Raw genomic sequence first — 20,337 nt, 5'->3', positions numbered from 1 at the left:
CAGGTATGGCCAGTTAATCCATTTCAAAGCTGGAAGCTTTCAGTGTGGACTGTACTAGATAAAAGGTGCAGAGAACATGTTTCTGATAAGTTGGAATGATAACAAGTCACGTGGCTTTTGGAATTCGGTCAAATGTCAGCCTCAACTTCTCACAATCCTTATTTTCTATCCAGTTAAAAAAAAACATTTGACTTATCCCTACAAGCAAGTTAACAGGAAACTTGGACAGTAGAATTTAACGTTAGGAACCCTAGACAAAGCATTACAGTGGTACCTCTGGTTGCGAACGGGATCCGTTCCGGAGCCCCGTTCGCAACATGAGCAGTGCGCATCCTGAAGCGCCGTGTCTGCACATGTGCGCGGTGCGATTTGGCGCTTCTGCGCATGCGCAAACCGCCGAACCCGGAAGTAACCCGTTCCGGTACTTCCGGGTTCAGCGTGTTTGTATCCCGTGACGAATGCAACCCACAGCGATCGTATCCAGAGGTATGACTGTATACAGCTGGTGGAATAGCATAGCCCAAGCCAGCTGTGATATGCCTTAAATCTGCGAAGCCAGCAGGGCATTTTATGCTTCTCAAGAACGTAAGTTTCAAAATATCAAACGACGCCTGCGTGATTAGTTTTATTAATGCGCATAATTTATGTAACAAAGATACAAACTGTACAAAAGAAAAGTAGGAGCATCAATTGGTGCTGAACGGAGCAGGGTAAGGAGAGAACACAGGGCCCAACAGCTGCATTGCTGTACAGACCCATCGTCAGTCCTTTCCCCCCCCCACTCTGGGCACAAACGGACCCTTTGATGGAAGTTCTGCAGTCTCTGGAGTAGCTCTGCCTCCATGCCTAATACCAGCAAGATAGCAGCAAAGGCCTGCAGGATGGCATCTTAAGCTGCAGTCGCCGCAGCGTTTAGTTATGCCACTGAAGGAGCCTGCCAAGCTATCAAAGGAGCCAGCCAAGCTATCAGTTCAGTCAATGAAATGACAAGATCAGAAGGGAACTTGTGAAATATAAATAATCAGAAAAACATACAACTCAAACTACAAAAATATCTTTAATTTTGTTGTCCTGCAAGTCTGGAATGCTGCAAGCTAGGGCGGTTCCCCCCCTTTTTTTTCTTCCCACATGAGACGATCTTTAAGTTGCTCCAAGAAATGTTGCTACAAGGGTAGGTTTCATGAATTTTCGGACCTGAAATGAAACAAATTTACAATTATTCCCCAAAACTTTATTTTCCAACTATGCCACAACCCCCCAAAACAACCTGGCTGTGGGGGCGATTTATAACATTATGTCAAGTTACTAACTAAAAGAACATTTGTAGTCAATATAGCCATGCAATGATTACTATTTGGGTGGAAATATTTTGTTGATATGCAACAGATGGTAAGAAATTATCTTAATTTAAACCAGGGAAGGATGCGCATACAGTGGTACCTCTAGTTGCGCATGGGATCCATTCCGGAGCCCCGTTCGCAACATGAGCAGAATGCGACATGCAGTGCCGGGTCTGCGCATGTGTGCGATGTGATTAGGCGCTTCTGTGCATGCACGACTGTACTAGTAATCCACTACTGTTTCACTTTCTTGTATTAAAAAATGCAGACATTCTCTTTCATTTTCTCAGTGCCTTCACATGCAGATGATGATGATGATTATTATTATTATTATTATTATTATTATTATTATTATTATTATATTTCAATTGCAATTTATAAGCTGCTTTCCAGCAAAGACCTTATAGGTCACAAAACATCTGGGGAGGAAAGCTATATAATCAGCTTTGCTGGCCCTTTCCCTCCTCTCTGCTCATTGCTAAAGGAAACTTTAATAGATAGAAGGAATTAGTTTTGTTTTTTTAAAAAGCAAAACTCCAAACCCTCTCTTATTTGCCTATGCCAAAACAAAATAATTTTTTTTCCCTTCCAGTAGCACCTTAGAGACCAACTAAGTTTGTTCTTGGTATGAGCTTTTGTGTGCATGCACACTTCTTCAGATACACTGAAACAGAAGTCACCAGACCCTTATATATAGTGAGAGAGTGAGGAGGGGTATTACTCAGAAGAGTGGTGGGAATGGGGGGTTGGCTGATGGGTGTGGAAAACCTATTGATGACTGTTAACGACTGCAATTGGTCTTAAGGGGAAAGCAAGCTAAAGATAGCTTTGTCATGTATAATGAGGTAAGAATCCATTGTCTTTGTTCAGACCAGGTATCTCTGTGGTTTTAAGTATGGTAGTGCTCTGGTCCATGGGGTCACAAAGAGTCGGACATGACTGAACGACTGAACAACAACAAATTAGTTGCAATTCAGCTACTGGAAGGGGAAAAAAATTATTTTTTATTTTGTTTTGACTATGGCAGACCAACACGGCTACCTACCTGTAACTTGCCTATGCCAGTTTGCCAACACTCTCCTCCCCACAGTTTCCATGCATGTTGTATTTAAATGTAACTCTCAGCAAAAGAAACAGAAACAAGTGTTTCCCTCTTGCTTTTTAGTTCAGTGAACCTCAGCTATTCCAGCCTGCTTGGTGCCAACTGATGAACAGGATTCAGTGCGCTTGCAACTTTGGAGAGGGCTAAATTCCCAGCAGTGGCACATCAAGGGAAAATTGTGCAGTCAGAACAGCCCCTGGGGCCACCCCCGTCTTGAGTTCTTGCAAGATCGGGGCTGTCCGAGATCTCTTGCAACCCTCCCAGAGCCCAGTAAGCAAGGCAGACAGCTCTAGAGCTGCCTTGCTTAGCAAGCTCTGGGACAGTTGCACAAGAGTTTTGGGGGCTTCCCCAAGGACTTCCTTTCTTTCTTTTTGTTTGGGGGCAATCCTCATAAAGCTGTGACTGAGCAAGTAAAACCTGTGTAAATTGCAATCCTGCTATATCAGGATTGCTTACCTAGAAGGCTTAACCATAAGCCACTCTTTGCACCTGTCAAAGCATAGAAAGAGCACAGAAAAATTAAATAAATGAATGGTCTACCACCATCCAGTCATTCCACTCATTAACCTAGCCCCCAATTAATATTCACGCAAGCAGGATGAGTCAAAAGGCCCTACAAGCAGCTTTTGTTAATCTGATCCTGCCACTAAATGAAAGGAGCTTTAAGTTTTTCGGCTTATTGGCTCCACCTGCTGGTGCATCTCTGAAGCGCTTCTAGCAATACAGTACTGATTTGTTTCTCAAATTTCCACCAAGGAACTCAAGGTGACATGCGTGTCTGTGACGGAAAGCTCAGGCAGACCTGAGTCTGGTGGTGCAGCGCAGAGGATTTCTGCCAGAGCGGCGTAGCTCGCGGAGTGCTGAGCTGCTACCTCACTAGCTGCGGGGACAGCTAGGCAGAAGCAGGTGAAAGACAGCACTCAGTGAGAGATAAAGAAAAGCAGTTGAGAACCGGGGTCCTGGCATTCAGCTGGACAATAGTTTAGCCCCTGAACTGTGTGTGTAACATCCAGCCTGAGGGGGAAGGTCTGGAAGTTGGTGAAAGAAGTCTCAGGGAAAGACAGTGATTAGTGTCTTTTGAGAGTATAGACAAGTGAGAAATAGGTAGCTGAATTTGAGACAGGAGAAGTGGAGCTGTGCGGGAAGACTCTACTTGAGTCTCAATTTGGTAAACGGGGAACAGAACTTTGGATGAGAGAAGTATAAACCCAAAATAATTTAGGAGGGGTGTGGTGGAAACTGACAGAAAGAACCGCCTTGCCTCAGAACCCAAGTATTAAGACTTAAGCCAGAGCTTTCCAAACTTTTCAAGTTGATGACACACTTTTTGGACATGCATCATTTCGCGACACAGCAATACAGTTTTGCATCATTTCGCGACACAGTAATTCAGTTTTGCATCATTTCGCGACACGGTAATTCAGTTTAGCATCATTTTTCGTGACATGGCAATTCAGTTTTACAAGCAAACTAGAAGTTAAACTAACCCCTTTCCAGCCCCGGGAGGAGCGCGGGGAGCGTTCGTGCGACACACCTACACACTGCGGCCGACACAGTAACGTGTCACGACAGTTTTGAAAGCTCTGACTTAAGCTTTAATTCCTCAATGTTTACTTTAAAGAACTGTAGGAAATATAAGCTGCATATTTACTCTCTTGTTCAGAAGCCTCCACTGAATATCATATATATGTGGGAGTGTCTTTACTGTTTCTAGAAATAATTCTATCTCCTGACACTTCTTTTGTCTTACCAATTTTGTTCTTAAAATGAAACCTCTAATCTGTTTAACTTTTCCTAAGTCTCCAAGTGTCAGGGTTTTCTTTAAAGAAGCAAAATAGTAAGGGAGGGCATGCCTCATTTTATCCTCAGTGGAGACTCAGAGTGGGACGAAAATATTAAAGAACCCAAAGAAACGCTGCTTTTTTTTTCCTTACCTGCTTCCTTTCATTTGAGTGAAGAAGACAACACATTCTTTATTCAAGAGATTACGTATGTTGTACACGTTCCCTACAATTAAACAGAGTGATTCCATTATAGGACAAGTCTACCATTTTATAAATTCAAAAATCAGGTGGTTTTCATTTCACTTATAGCTGGATATCTGTGGGGCATGCATCCTAAATATCACCACTTCAACAGTGTGCAGTCCAAAGCTTAAAGGACACTGGAGAAGTCTTTGGGTCAAATTTAAAAAGATCCAGTACAAATACAAGGGCTCCCACCCGCACCCCCATTTTTGCCAACACTTCCCTGTGCCTTACCAAATTAACATATTTTCGCCCCATAAGACACACTTTTTTCCTCCTAAAAAGTAAGGGGAAATATCTGTGTGTCTTATGGAGCGAATGGTGGTCCCTGGAGCTGAAAAAGAGGATCGTGCTTTTTATTTTACAAAGAGAAAAGGGGGTGTTGAAAGGACCCCGCTCAGCAGCTGATCAGCAAGAGATCGGGAGAGAGATAAGAGTCCCCGGTTCCCTTTCAGCCCCGCTCTCTTGCCCAGGCCTCCATTGTTGAATGTGCTGCAAAGGGAGGTTGTTTGTTTCCCCAGCGATATGTGACTGGCTGATTAGATTATCTGTCTGGAAACTGTAGAAAAGGCTCCCTTTCCTTTAGAAGCTGCAGAAATGTGAGTTGAACCCCATAAAAACGGGGCTTTTCCTCTTTGCTTTTCCCCCTTTGCAAAAAAGCTGCAAAACTTTTAGTTGATCCTCAAAAAAACCAGGGCTTTTCCCTTTGCAAAAAAAAGCTGCAAAACTTTTAGCTGATCCTCAAAAAACAGGGCTTTTAGAGGAGGAAAACCTCCTCTATTTTTTTTCTTGTTTCCTCTAAACACGAGGTTCGCCCTTTGGAGCGAAAAATACGGTACATTTCATTTTGATTGGCACGTTAGGGACTGCAGTGGGAATGGAGTGGGGGGGGGGACCTATTATGTGACTAGAGCTCCACACACAGTTCTTTGGATACAAGTCTTTTTACTCTATTATTACTATTATTACTTATTAAATCTGTATCCTGCCCTTCATGCAAAGATCACAAGGTGGTTCCCAACATAAAAATACGAAACTATGTTTCCTGAGTACCACTTCCTCCACTGTATCCAAGTGCAGAACATTTTATACTGAATTCATATAATCAATTACAAAAGTGCCAGCATTAAGTGTAAAAATAGCTAACCCTGCACCTGCTGGTCTCACAGCCCCCCAAAAGGGCCACATCAACCCAGTTTAAACAACTGCTTGGGATGTGGGGGGCAAGGTCTTCTCATCAGGTTAGATGCTTCACAGCTGACTGCCTTATTTCTCCTCCAAAAGGCAAAGAGGCAGCGGAATGGGAACGATGGGGAGGCTTCTGAAAGCAGCAAGAGAGGAAACACGACTGATTCTTCCTCTGGTCTCCGTTCAGATGTTGTGCGAAGAAGCAGCAAGGGAAAGGTGCATTCTTCCAGTGCAGGGACACCCAATGTTGCTCTATCCTTTGCAGAAAGCCCAGAAGGAATAGCGGGAAGAAATGCCAATCTACTCTTGATTCCTCTCTTGCTTCTTCAAAGGAGCACGTGAAGTGGCCCGTAGTCATGCAGTCACACACAACATATGCCCCAACACTGCTCAAGAAAACAGGATCATCTCCTTCCGTAGACTTATTCTCCCCCTTCTGCATTCATCTTTACCTTAGCCCTTCCCCCTCTTGAAAATGCTCGTTATTTGGCAGGGGATCGGTACACTTACCCGGCGGGATAAAAAAATAGTCTCCGGCAGTCAGACGGTAGCACTGGTCGTACAGCGTCAAAAGGAGCTTTCCACAGGAAATGTGATAAACCTTCAGAAATGAAAGCCATAAACGTTACTTCACTTTTCATCTCAAAACCTTGTATAAATAAAATATCAACACACCTCTGGGAGTTTAAAAGGCTCAAATTGCTGTATTTAAAAACCCCTGGTGGCAGCAGTCAAATCTAGGAATAATAAGGGTTTTACCTAGTATACAAAAACAACTAATTGGGACGGAGTAAATATGCCAACTAGAATGATGAACAACTAAGCTAAACACCTGCAGATCTTTCCGGAGAGCTCTGAAATTAAGGGTGTGTCAATTAAAATTCTGTCTCCCTGAAATTATACTGAATTCCCCTGCCCACCTGTGGTTTCATGTAGGAAACTAATTTTAGTAGTTTGAATGTTTTGCTGTGTCTCATTTTTAAAATATTTTTTTGTTAAGCAACTTTTATTTTATAAAGGAACGTGGAATATACATGTTTTCAATAAAATTAATAATAATTAACTATATTGATCATAGTTCTGATGTTTCCCACTCCATTTAAGTAGAAATCAAGCAGTGGTTACTCCTTCGAGACACTGAGATGACCAGCAGATTATACCTGGATAAACAAGATTTGGGTTTGATTCAAAAAGGAGCGAATCATTACTAGGTTTCTGCAATTTCTCTTAAGCAGCCATTCTGCATTCTTGAAGGTTATTAGTTATTTTTCTTTTGTAAAGCACATCTGACCCCCATATCAAGCCGACTGGCAGGATAGTCACGCACTATTTTGGTCAAACATTAACCTGTGTCATCTAGCTGTTGAAACTAAGTATTATGGCAGATGTTGGGGCTCACCAAAGCCAGCAGGTCAATGTCTCATTCTACCCCACTCCATGGTAATGCCTGGTACAGGCAACCCCTGATTTGTGTGGGGGGTTGTGTTCTGGGTCATTGCGGGCATAAGCCCGCCCAACCCCCTTTTCCGGCCAGGTCTGGGTCGCTGCAATGAGCACAGTCTTGGTCGCACGTCAACTGGACCCAAGGAAATTGGTTGTAATGTAAAGTGTCTGATGTGATGTCATTATACTCTTGCCTCGGTAAGCAGCAACCAATTAATTTGTAGGTGGTAGTAGGGCTGCCCCTGAAGACGGTCCAGAAACTTCACCTGGTGCAAAATTCAGCGGCCAGGTTGCTCACCGGAGCAAGATGGTTTGAGCATATTACACCGATCCTGGTCCGACTGCACTGACTACCAATTAGTTTCTGGGCCCAGTTCAAAGTGCTGGTTTTGACCTATAAAGCCTTCAACGGCTCAGGACCACAACACCTCAAGGACCACTTCTTTCCATATGAACCTACCCCGGACCCTGAGATCATCTCATTCTTTCGTGTGCCTCCTCCTCGAGAAGTCCGGAGGGTGGCAACACGGGAACGGGGCCTTCTCTGCAGTGGCTCCCTGTCTGTGGAATGCTCTCCCCAGGGAAGTTTGCCTGGTGCCTTCATTATACATCTTTAAGCGCCAGGCAAATAGGTTCCTTTTTAACCAGGCCTTTGGTTGATCAGATTTACATCCTATCCGCCTTTAAAATGTGGTTTTTTGGGGGGAGAGGGGGGCTATCAAGTTGTTTTTGTATTTATTATGTATTTTGTGGTTCTATATCTTGATTTTATTCTGTGAACCACCCTGAGACCCCTTGGTATAGGGCAGTATATAAATTCAATAAAGAATGAGAATGAGAATAAGAGTAGTGCAATTGCACGACAGGAAGAGGTGTTTTCAGTTGGATCCCTAGGACTGTCATAATGCATTGTTCTGGCTTCAGTTCCTTCACTGAAGAGGCTAAGCCTCGAAGAGAGCAGCCCACAGCGACTCCTGAACTGGGAGTGTCCGGCAAAACCATTTCTTGCTTGCTTAAGACTATTGCAGCAGCAGCAGGAGAGAGTGCTGTGCTGCACACATCCATTCCCATTAGCAAAAAGATCCAGCTTTTAAAAGCACAACCGTTTATCCACCAAAAACAATGATTTTGGATACTTTTGGTGCTGTGAATGCCTGGGTGCTACCGAAGGGGTGTGTGGTTGAAGGGAACCAACATCCTGAGCAATTTCCTATGACAGACCTTTCCACCGCCCCTACTCGGCACAGAATCAATACGCTGGGGAGGTAATCCAATCTCTGTACAGCTTTACCTGCTGGCACTGCGTTACGAGAGAAAATACGTTCTCTTTGAACGGAAAAGCAAGCTGCCCTTGCTTCAAAGGGGAAATCCATAAAGTAATGAATTATTAACACAGCAGCAGAAGCTTATGGGGACGGGAAAGTGAAGAGTAAATACTCCATGAGTGTGATGGATTCATTAACATGTACAGAGTCATTTTTGCCTTGTAAATGAAGGAGGTGAGGGGGCAGGGCTATCTCTGCCACAACCACATCCAGAGACTGCTCCAATAATTTTCCTTGTTGCATTAGAAAGGGGGGGGGGATTCTACCACAGACCTACTACAGGAAGTCATCTGACCTAGCAGTGCTCTCATGCACTTCTTAACAGAACATCTAGAACTAGCAATCTTAGAACTAAAATGTATTATTTTTGTGTTTACGATTGTGATGGTTTTTGCACAGATACACTGACAAAGTTCTGTTGGAGTACTCTGAAGTGACTCGATTGTTTGTAGTTGTTTTTCCCCTCTGTAATTGTTACATGTACTAAAATGCAGAGTCCTACTTTTCACAAATTAAAATACATCTTTCCCATCTTTTATACTATGTAAGGCACAGTGCAAGATTCAATGTAGCATGAGCAAGCACCCACTCAAAAATGGGACTTCTGATTTTTCTGCTTCCCCCCCCCCGAGCCCTGCACAATCAGAGTATTGAGGGACCCTCTGGAGATTTGTGGGGGACGTGGGGGGAAGGAAGGGCAAAAAAAGAGAGAGAGAAACCAGAAATCCCATTGCACAGGTGGATTTCTGCTGCACAAGCAGTCAGACGTCACTAGATGTCAGCCACAGAATTTTTGCAAATGCATTTCAGATTTCAACTGTAAAACACTGACTGTGACTAGCCTGTAAATTCCAGTGACAATCTGTTTTCTGTTTAAAAGTGATGGGCACTCGGACTAGATAAAAATCAAAAGAAAAAGATTCCACAGTTCTGCATTCAGCTAAAAGGATGGTGGATCCACACAGGAAATCTATACCCTTTGTCAGGGTATCTCAAGCTTTTGAGGCACATTATTTCCTGTTTTCATTAAAAGCCCAATTCTTTTTTCCATGAAACTCGCTGTTTAGGTCAAACATGCCTCCTGGCTGGAAGGAAGCCCAAAGCAATGACTCATGCAGAGATGCAGCAAGCAGCCTTCTCCAAGGTATGTAATTCTGTTGTGTCTGCAGTAGGATCAGCAAAAATATAATGGGCAGCCCCTTCAGTAAGCGCCTGTTTTGGGCTTATAGGATTGTTTAATCATTTAAGATTTCATAATACATACAAGTTTTCCAGCACACTCTTTGCCCTGCAGAGCCTTGAGATACTTTACCACAGAAATGCACAAGTCATGTAGAAGATTCAACAACTGAGAAGAAACAGTTGCTCCATCTCACAAGAGGGAATATTAACGAAACTGGTAAAATACCAATATGATAGCATACATAGGAAAAACGTGAGAACATAACAATTCCATAATGCAAAAACATATACAATTTCTGGGATACTCACCAGCGTATCTGTGTGGGAATACTGAAATCCCTTTTCTTTTAATGGCTTTAGTATCAGTTTGCCGGCAGAAAAGAAAGGGGTATTCAGATGTTTATATATGGACACCGTGTCATCACTGATGAAAAGCAAATGCGAATTACTGCTGCTCACACAGTCTGTTACAAAAGCAGAAAATGAATACATTACTTAATTTTCATAGGAGATGACAAGGTCAGATTATGTACACTGCAATATAACATGTGCTATCTTAAGGTAAAGGGACCCCTGACCATTAGGTCCAGTCGTGTCCGGCTCTGGGGTTGCGGCGCTCATCTCGCATTACAGGCCGAGGGAGCCGGCGTACAGCTTCCGGGTCATGTGGCCAGCATGACTAAGCCACTTCTGGCAAACCAGAGCAGCGCACGGAAACACCGTTTACCTTCCCGCCGGAGCGGTGCCTATTTATCTACTTGCACTTTGACGTGCTTTCGAACTGCTAGGTGGGCAGGAGCAGAGACAGAGCAACGGGAGCTCACCCCGTCACGGGGATTCGAACCGCAGACCTTCTGATCAGCAAGCCCTAGGCTCTGTGGTTTACCCCACAGCGTCACCCGCGTCCCATCTTAGTCGTATGCAAAAACCTGCTTACTTCATTAAGAGGTAATCATGCAAAATTCTGTAGCGCACTGAAAGTTTGCATTGCAAGCAATGGCAAAATCAGAGAGTTGTAATATTTAAGGTCAGTATACTGTATTCAAAAAGTGAAATATGAAAGGCAAAGGAATGATACAACCAGCTCTGCATGGGGGAGGGGAAGTATCTGCAGGATCATCACGGTTCTTGAAACTTGGCCACAGAGCAAGTTTTCAATATACTTGCTATTCATACCTTTAAACCTGTGTCACATTACTCACCTAGAGAGCCAGTGTGGTGTAGTGGTTAAGAGCGGTAGACTCGTTATCTGGGGAACCGGGTTCGCGTCTCCACTCCTCCACATGCAGCTGCTGGGTGACCTTGGGCTAGTCACACTTCTCTGGAGTCTCTCAGCCCCACTCACCTCACAGAGTGTTTGTTGTGGGGGAGGAAGGGAAAGGAGAATGTTAGCCGCTTTGAGACTCCTTCGGGTAGTGAAAAGCGGGATATCAAATCCAAACTCTTCTTCTTCTTCCTCTTTATTGGTATCTTTATCAAACACAACAGCTGGCTGAGAAAGACTTTTTAAGGTAACAGCTGAGTCATCGGGTGCGTCTGCAAAACAGAAGCAAAAGCAGAATGGGACCCCAGGTCATACAGTGGTTACCCTGTTAAATAACAAGAGGCAAGGCCGGAAGATTCAGTCAACCTGACTGCACTTCTAGATGTGAGCTTTGGGAATAAATACCGTAGTCTTCAGGATTAAGTCCATGCAGGTTTTAAGTGTTCTTTGCAAGTCTCATGAAATCCCCCTCTAACTGCAGGTTGCCTAAGTCCTTGCTCCTTTTCTGAACAGGAGTTCATACTTGTACAGTGCAGAGCTTAGGAGCTACTGGAAAGGAGTGGGGCTGTTTATTTCTGCCAAAGCCCAGCAAAAAGTTAAGAGCTGTGCCCCCACCAATCTCGTATTTTGGACTGAGGCAGATCCTATGATTAAGAAATACGCTTGGCACTGGCATGCTTATTTGTGGGTCGCTGAAAGCGGATCTTAAGACAGTGAAGGGCTGTGAATTTACCGCAGGTTGACTCAAGCAAGTTCATAATATTGTTAAGGCCTTTGCTCTGGTCAGCTCAAGAAAGCTCAGGGTCTACAGAGAGACTCTTTTGATTAATCTTTGCTATTAGTAGTAGGCAAGAGGTTTCATAGCTATCTTTATCTGGCAAAGTAAAAATGACATCTATATTCTAATTAAGCACACCAGTTAGCATATGATGTGCAGTATTTATCCTTTGGAAGTTTTCTTTAGAAAAAGGAAAGAGTGTTGCAAGGTCAGGACCAACATCCATCCATTTGAACTATACAATTAGATGTTGATACTAAAAGTAGCATTTGAACCTTTGCTATCTAATGAAGTATACTTGGGGATTTTTTCCCAGTGCCCCCCATATACATATATAAATGATTATCATACCAAACTCCAGAGCAGGTATTGTCCTTTTAGGTTTTAGTTTCTTGGGTTCTCTCTGTTCAGGCGATATTACCCCATCGACTACAAAGCCACCTGAAATAACAATTAATTTTAGGAATCATTTCTCATAACCAGCTTAGATTATTTTTGTGTGAATCAAGGGATGATGGAATAACTGGTGAACCACTTGCAGATTACAGTCATACCTCACGTTACGGCCGCTGGGGGTTATGTATTTTTGGGTTGCACTCCGTGCCGAACCCGGAAGTACCGGAACGGGTTACTTCCAGGTTTCGACGCTTGTGCATGTGCAGAAGCGCTAAATCGCGCTTTGGGCATGCGCAGAATTGCCTCACACGCGTACGCAGACACAACGGGCTGCAAAAGCGCCTGCCGCACGGATCACATTCGCAACCCGAGTGTCCACTGTAGTTCTTATCAAGTCCAATGAAGAAAGCGGTCTCCCATTAGGATGCCTTACAAGAAACACAGTTCACTACTAAAGTGACTCTTCCCAGGATTCTATTTCACAATTCCTTGATTATACCTCTTAAACTGATACTGGGCAAGAGAAGAAATTTATGGGCTGGTTTTCTGGATTTAAAATGGCTCCTACTTGTGGCAAATTGAGCCCCGTCTGACACTTGACACTCCCCATTTGACACTCCTGTAGTTAAGACTCCATTTTACTTTAATGCATTATTTGGAGAAGGGCGTTAGAATGGGAAACTAAGTATTTTCTTCTTGAAGCAGGAGGGACACAGATTTTTTAGTCATTATTGCCTCTCTTTTATGTTAGCTTGATTAGCTACTGCATTCATTTTTGATTACATTCACAATAATTTTGATTAAACACACTATCATCAAAGTAAAAATAATATTGAGAACTAATAATGGAAATAAGATCAGATATAAACTATTACTCTTTGTAGGAACTACACATACATGTTACCCAAACCTAAATTGCTAATTAAGCTATATACTTTCTGATGTCTTTGGAATAAAATGAGGTCTTCCAAATATGCTTGTGGGTTAAAAATATGTTCATAAGTTCTGGCTTATTTAAAGAGTGAGAGTTGCATGCCTGCTGTTAACTCTCTCTTTACCAAGCTGAGAAGAAACAGCTTGAGACTTTATTCTTGTGCAGAAATGATAGCTGTAGCGGCATTTTGTGTATGTGCCTGCTCGAGAGATATCTCCTAATATATTGGGAGGGTCAGAGCAACAGAGTAATTTTAAAAGTGGCCAGAGTTCAACATTTTTAAAGAGCACTGGTATACATGTTGAAGAATGGTATAAGGCACTCAAAGTCCAAATGGTTTTCAAAGGCAAGCAACATGAGAGGAGCACTCAATAAAGGGGAAATAAGTTGTGCCACCTTCCAAATGTTGGAGGGCAAGCGTCTGCAGCGGTGAGTCTGATGGGGTCCTGCAGGCTAAAAGGTAAATGACCTCTGGGCAGCTAAGTCAAAATTGACTATGGGGTGCGGCGGCGCTCATCTCGCTTTCAGGCTGAGGGGGTCATGTGGCCAGCATGACTAAACTGCTTCTGATGCAATGGGACACCGTGACGAGTGCTAGAGCACACAGACCCACCGTTTACCTTCCCACCGCAGTGGTACCTATTTATCTACTCACACTGGTATGCTTTCGAATTGCTAGGTTGGCAGCAGCTGGAACCCCGTGGCGTGGATTCGAACCGCCGACCATCTGATCGGCAAGCCCAAGAGGCTCAGTGGTTTAGACCACAGTGCCACCTATCACCAGGGTCCTAAATAACACAGAGAAACCACATGAGCCCTGCAGGCTCCCTGCTGCAGATAGGTCTGCCTTCCAATATGTGTACGGCAACAAGAATGGGCAGGATGAGGTAACAGAGTGGGCAGAGCTAAAACATTCTCCACCGCCCTTCCTGACACAAGGGAAACCACTAACATCTAGGGCTATAGAAATGAGATAGAAAGATGCTTTTAAGAAGACACTGGAGGCGTTGCTATTGAGCATGCTGCCGCGAGAAGTACGAGAGGATAGAAGAAATGTTTTCCTTTACTCGTGTGCAGCCGCTAGAATGTTAACAGGACAACATTGGAAAGGGGAAGAGGTTCCAAAACTACAGGAATGGCATTTAAGATTGGTAGAGTTTATGAATTTGGCAAGAGTGACAGCAGCTATCAGAAACATTTCAAAACAAAAAGTGACAGGAGAATGGAAATATGTAGAAGAATATATGGAAAAAGAAGGAGTTGAAACAAAATTGTAGATCTGTTTGGAGTGATTCACTCACAGGAGTAAGGAAAACGTAGACATAAATAAAAGTACTTGGATGTATGCTTGATTGAGAAAAATAAAACAAACAGCATTGACAGGAGTATTTGTAAGGAACACGAAGCAGAACTTTAGGAAGTCTTTTAATTTATAACTTTAATCTTTATTTCTAATTTACCTTTACTATTTGTAACTATTTGTAATTTTTTTTTGTAATTGGATGTGAGTTGTGTGTGTAACTTACCTTTTCTTTTTGCTTTTTGCTCTTTTTGTATTTCTTTAATCTCAAATGTAATACAGTATGACTATTGGATTATATTTTTAAGGATATCTCAATAAAATTGTTTTTAAATTAAAAAAAAAGAAATGAGATAGAAAGAAGAAATTACAATGCCATGCATGGCAAAATAAATATTTATTTTTTTACACCAAGCTGACTTTTACTTTTGAAGCATTCCCCCAACAACAACATAGGGCTGCCCTGCATTTGCCATAACCAGGTAACATCTATGAGCTTTGTATAGAACCTCACACCTGAAGGTGTCATCTTGTATTTCACCCGTTCTCCTCGCCAGTACTCCAATGGTTTAATACGCATTCTTTTGGTCCGGCGAACACTGGGCGTGTTGGAAGGCAGTACTAACAAACAACACAGGTAATGAAAAGCAGATTTAGGTTGGGTTAAAAACCCAGAAGCAGAACAAGAACACACATACAAGGATGAACATCATGTTTGGACCTGCCACACACTTTATAATCCTGCAACTTAAAATAATAGATGCAGTTTTAGAAAATTATTATTCATTTTTATTCCTCGCTCCCCCCCCCCCACCCACCCATGGAATTAGGATCAGTATATCTCCCTCCAGTCCCACTTTAAACATTGCAATAGGTTAGAGAGGCTGTGAGAGTCAAGGTCAGCTAGCAAACTTTATGAACAAGCAGTTTAAACTTTATCTGCACACTCAAAGGTCCAAAACTACAGCCGCTACACAACTGTGGGAAGAGTTCCTCCCACCCCATATTGTATTAACGAATTTTTACAGAGTTCAATCAGTATTTGCACTGTCCTCTCATGTATTCCTTAACGGTGATTAAGTGGGCCTAACTTTAAAAGAGCAGAGCCAGCTACAAGAAGGTGGCAGGTGGAAACATCTTCCCTGGCCCTTTGGCTGCAGAGAAATGACACCTCCCACCAATTTCTGGCTCCTGAACACCTTTAGTCAGCATGCAAAGAGCTGCTGGTACTGACGTTGGCTCAACCAAGGAAAGGGAGGAAGCATGAGGCAAGCTGTGGGACTGAGGCTAACCTGAAAGCAGTCTAAGGCCCACTGGTGGGTCCCAGCCCTCCGTGTGAGAAATAGGACACTAGGACAGTGTCCTCATGCTGTTTTACTAAGTGAACTGCCACAGAAGCCATCACTGGCACCAATTCAGAATAAATGTATGCATGATCTCTCTCTCTCTCTCTCTCTCTCTCTCTCTCTCTCTCTATATATATATATATATATATATATATATATATATATATCCCCAGTTCTAAGACTGGCAACAGGCCTTCTTAACATGCTATATTGCAGAGAGAGAGATCACAGTTTATTTGATGCAGTCTCCATTTAAAAAAAGAAAGAAATCTTACTCATTTTGCGCTTCAGTGCACTTGAGTAAGTCAGACATTGCTCCTCTTCCAAGTCTTCAGATTCATCTAAATAGTAAAATACAAATTAATTCGTATTTTTTAATATCCCACCCTCTCTCCAATCAGCGGAAGGCTAACACAAATTAACTGAATGAACCATAGAACAATAAAATCGTAATCAAAACCACAACAGAACACAGTAAAATCAGTCAGTTTTACCTCCCAGCTTTGAGCCATCCAACGGAGTAGAATTTCTGCCCTTTTATTACTGATGAAGATATTAAAGAGTACCAGGCTCAGAACAGCGCCCTGTAGGAACCACTGGTGAGCACAGTTGGACTCATTTTCCAACCAACTGTGGATCTACCTGATCTTCTGGTCCATCTTTAACCAGTGTGCTAACCACATGTTGACAGTTTGCCACCACTGACTTACATATTTTTCTACATGGGGGTAGTCAATGTGGTGTTCTCCGTATGTCCTTGAGTTATGGCTCCCATTGGTCCCAGACAGTAATAACAGGAATTTTTGTATAACATTTGAAGAGGACCTGATCAGCCGCCACTTGATCTACATGATGCCCTGGGTTTCAATGAAGGACTCATTCATAAGGGCACCAAAATGATGTGAGTACTTTTCAGTGTGTAATAGCCTTGATATTTGGCACATGTTTAGTCCAAGAGGTCCAGATTACTGGAAAATAGATCGTTTTAAAGAGGGTGTCATGGTTAAAAGCTCTTCCACAACCTCCCCAAAAGCTGGGACTTGGCATACATTTAGCCCAAGTCACATTGACTGCAAGAAAACACTGGAAGTTGGGAAACTTTATACTGAATGCTCAAAGGAGAGGCTAACGTTTACCTCACAGTGGAGGACAGCGCAAAGCAAGTGAAGCCAAACATGAAACACAATCGAAACAAAATAAAAAATAAAAAAATCCCTTCCAGTAGCACCTTAGAGACCAACTAAGTTTGTTCTTGGTATGAGCTTTCATGTGCATGCATGATACCCTTGATATGTTTAGTCCAAGAGGTCCAGATTATTGGAAAATAGATCGTTTTAAAGAGGGTGTCATGGTTAAAAGTTCTTCCACACCCTCCCCAAAAGCGTATCTGAAGAAGTGTGCATGCACACGAAAGCTCATACCAAGAACAAACTTAGTTGGTCTCTAAGGTGCTACTGGAAGGAATTTTTTATTTTTTATTTAGTTTTGACTATGGCAGACCAACACGGCTACCTATCTGTAAATGAAACACAATGTTAGAGCTCGCATAGCTGTCAACTTACCCTTTTTTGCGGGAAATTCCCTTATTCCAGCGCCATTTCCCATTGCAAAAAAAGGGAAAGTTGACAGCTCTGGGGCTGTGGTAGTTCAATTGCCTCTTCAGGATTAGCCCTGTGACTGCTTCATCAAAGAACAAGCAGTTATTGCTTGAAGGACACAAGTGCCATTTACTGGCATAGAATACATACATGTATGTGTCTGTTTACAATTATGTACACAGATATACAGCAAAAGGAACTCAAAGAGCATACCAGACCAATCAATAAGCCATACCTGATGTTGAATCTTCCCTGTTAACAGCAATCTGATGTTTTGAAGAAGTTTTATTTTTAGAAACAGGGCCACTTAAGAGAAAAGAACAATGGTAAAATCCTTAGAGAGCAAAAAAATCAGAACAATTTTTTCACAAAAGATTTTCTTCCATCCATGCAAATTAAAAGTACCATAACTAGAAGAAACTGTATGTAGAAACAAGAAGCGTTTCATAGAAAAAAGGCGACAGGCAACGAGAAATGGTTAACTTCTCAAGAGCTATTAGAGTGGACTCAAGGGTTTCTTGTATTTAACTTTCCCCTAGGTTCAATTCTACTGCTTTTAATAACCTTCAAGATGGCCTAAGACAGTCATGTCCAAGGTCCATTTTGGGGGCGTAATCCGGCTTGCCGATCAGTTTAATCCGGCCCCTGTGGCAGTTTATTTCCTGGAGTAAAATCCTGGCCCTCGTGGCCCTTCACTTCATCAAATCTGGCCCTCTTTGAAAAAAGTTTGGACCACCACTGGCCTAGGAGATCAAGGGTGAACTGCAGGACTGAAACTCTGATTTGGATTTGGTTATAAAATTCTAGGTTAGGAGCAAAGAAAGAAACACAACCCATGTACTACATGCCATCAACTGCAGCAAGTACATATGGTGGGCTCTATGAGCAAAGGCAAAATTGAATACAGTGGTACCCCGCAAGACGAATGCCTCACACAACGAAAAACTCGCAAAACGAAAGGGTTTTGCGAGTTTTTAGTTGACTCGCGAGACAAATTCGTCTATGGCTGTTTTTCGCAAGACGAATTCGTCTGGCGAGGTACCACTGTACAAAATCGGCCAGGCATAAGAATAGTTTTTTCCCTTGTGCCATTAAATGGTTAAATTCGTAGTTGTATAGCTGAAAGGGAGGTAAATTATGGGTGGGGTTTCTTTGCTTCTTTGTATTGTGAGAGGAACAGTGTCTGTATGTTTACATTGTAATGTAGCCGAAACAAATGTTTGAAAATAATAAATTATTCCTATTATTATTATTATTATTATTATTATTATTATTATTATTATCATTAGCGTCACCCATCACTGGTACATGTGGCTTGGCTCCCTGGCTTGACTTGACCACAGATGTTGTCAGCTTGGCAAGTCCTCGGCTGTGGTCCCCAGATTATATTTTCTGTTGTGAATATCTCCTTGCTTACAAGGCCTTTCCCTGCCTCTATTTTCTTAACTCTAAAGCTGTGTACAAATCGCACCTTGAAGTCACTGGGTAATTCCATTAAAATGTCAACCTACAGGCTCATCGTTCCTAAATACGTTGCAGATCATTTTAAGGAGAATTTCCCAACGTTTCAGGATCTTGCCTCTTTGGTTAATTGTTAATATGTTTATTGAAATTTATCCCTCCAAATACCCACAAATGTGAGATTAACAGTGTTTTAAAATCCCCTCCTTGACAGCAAAACTAAAAGCTAAGGAGCAGGCGCCGGGACAATCTAACACCGGTCCTAAAGGATCTACGGTGGCTTCCGGTTTGTGAGCACCATTCAAAGTGTGGGTCCTGTATACCTGAAGTAGGGTTGTCACCTGGTTCTTAAAAAAAACCAGAGTTTTAAAATCCCATCTTTGACCAAAAAAACAAACAAAAAAAAAACTTAAAAGGATAGGAATTAGACTGCAAAACCTGGTTTGGAGCAATTTCAGCTATGAAGCCAGCTGCCTTCCCTCCCTTTGCCCCACTTAAGAAAGAATCAGGCATCAACCTGGGAACTTTAAAAATAAGCTTTACTTACTTTATAATCATGCATCGGTTCACAACAATAGAGGCATTAAAAACTGTACAGGAAAAATACTGTTGTACATTTGCAGGAGACCCTAAACCCTTGAAATTGATAAACGGTAGGATTTTGATTAATTGGGATTTCAATGAAAGTACAGGCTGCAAAACTGTGCCAGACGAGGAATCCCTGGGCTGACTTTTGCAAACCAGGCCAGTCTAGCAAAGAGCAAATCTGTTAACACACCGGAGCTTGCTGGGCACACGACCCCAGGGTAAGTTGGGATGATCCGTAGTGGACTGCTGCCCTGCCCACCTCCTCCGGAGACACCTTCCGTCCTGTCTCGGTGGATGATCAGACAGCCCCCCTCCCCGTACTTCTGCTGGAGGCAGAGGTGGCGGTGACGACTACTTCAGATGGGGTCCCCGCGCCCTGGCTCGGCTCCCCGTTCCCGCAGCCTGGCAGCGCGCAGCCCCATGCACTCTGGCCACGCCGCGCTCTGCGAGCCCAGTGCCGAGCTGTGATTTGGACAGGGCGGGCTTGTGGTTGGGCTGCGTAGGGCGAGGCTGCTGGCGGAGAGCCGGGGCCTCCCTGACGGGACCAGCCTCCTCTTCTTCTTCTTCCCTGTTCGGCATGAGCAGGCTGAGGCGGGCGCAATGGAGCTGGAGAGGCTGCGCGCTGAGGAGGAACAGGCAGCCCTTTCCCAGGAGGAAGAGAAGGGAGGCCGGAATCGTGTGGCGCTGCCGTCCAGGGAGCCGGGGTCCCCGCCCGCCGCACTGCGCCCTCCAGCTGCCCACCGTGCCTGGCCCTGCCCGGCGGAGCACGAGGGGCGCTGGAGGGATCTTCGCACCAGGGCGCCAAATATACCTAAGACGGCCCTGGGCAGGAGGGGGGGGGGACCTGGGAAGGGGTCAGTTCTCCCTACCTGATCTTATTATCTTCTCCCACTTGGCCTCTGTACGGGCGTCTCGGCTCCGTCCAGGTCCCGGCCAGCCCAGCACAGAAGCAGCAGCCAAAGTCTCTGAAATAACCCGAGAAGCTGTTTTAATGGAAGGAAACTTTGGCTGCTGCTTCTGCGCAAAACAGGGCCGGGAAGGAGCCATGCCCGCACGCAGAAGGCA

At 43.5% G+C, this 20,337-nt stretch overlaps 2 protein-coding genes across 2 annotated transcripts; both read right to left on the bottom strand.

Moving 5' to 3' along the window:
* Nucleotides 1-942: 942 nt before the first annotated feature.
* Nucleotides 943-10,099, bottom strand: LOC117057986 (centromere protein C-like). The gene is made up of 4 exons (XM_033168825.1): nt 9,917-10,099; nt 6,168-6,258; nt 4,377-4,449; nt 943-1,194 (listed from the first exon to the last, which is right to left on the bottom strand). Exons 1-4 carry the CDS (start codon nt 10,097-10,099, stop codon nt 1,179-1,181), a joined length of 363 nt encoding a protein of 120 aa, XP_033024716.1. The 3' UTR covers nt 943-1,178.
* A 706-nt stretch (nt 10,100-10,805) lies between these two features.
* On the bottom strand, nt 10,806-20,319 carry LOC117057985 (centromere protein C-like). Its single transcript, XM_033168823.1, has 7 exons — nt 20,165-20,319; nt 17,459-17,529; nt 15,901-15,966; nt 14,796-14,900; nt 12,001-12,090; nt 11,050-11,143; nt 10,806-10,809 (listed from the first exon to the last, which is right to left on the bottom strand). The coding sequence occupies exons 1-7, from the start codon at nt 20,317-20,319 to the stop codon at nt 10,806-10,808; spliced, it is 585 nt and encodes a 194-aa protein (XP_033024714.1).
* Nucleotides 20,320-20,337: the final 18 nt, after the last annotated feature.

Source organism: Lacerta agilis, chromosome 14, assembly GCF_009819535.1.
Source record: "Lacerta agilis isolate rLacAgi1 chromosome 14, rLacAgi1.pri, whole genome shotgun sequence".
Classification (NCBI taxonomy): Eukaryota; Metazoa; Chordata; class Lepidosauria; order Squamata; family Lacertidae; genus Lacerta; species Lacerta agilis.
This window is presented reverse-complemented; position numbering and strand designations above follow the sequence as displayed.

What these genes read in the sequence shown, in the direction of transcription:
- LOC117057986 (XM_033168825.1), bottom strand. Translation starts at nt 10,099, where the DNA reads ATGTATTCATTTTCTGCTTTTGTAACAGACTGTGTGAGCAGCAGTAAT. An exon ending in ATTCCCACACAGATACGCTG is followed by an intron (nt 6,259 to 9,916) that starts GTGAGTATCCCA and finishes TCATTTCTGAAG; the next exon opens with GTTTATCACATTTCCTGTGG. An exon ending in CTATTTTTTTATCCCGCCGG is followed by an intron (nt 4,450 to 6,167) that starts GTAAGTGTACCG and finishes GTTTAATTGTAG; the next exon opens with GGAACGTGTACAACATACGT.
- LOC117057985 (XM_033168823.1), bottom strand. Translation starts at nt 20,319, where the DNA reads ATGGCTCCTTCCCGGCCCTGTTTTGCGCAGAAGCAGCAGCCAAAGTTT. An exon ending in GACGCCCGTACAGAGGCCAA is followed by an intron (nt 17,530 to 20,164) that starts GTGGGAGAAGAT and finishes TTTTCTCTTAAG; the next exon opens with TGGCCCTGTTTCTAAAAATA. An exon ending in TGCACTGAAGCGCAAAATGA is followed by an intron (nt 14,901 to 15,900) that starts GTAAGATTTCTT and finishes GTTGTTTGTTAG; the next exon opens with TACTGCCTTCCAACACGCCC.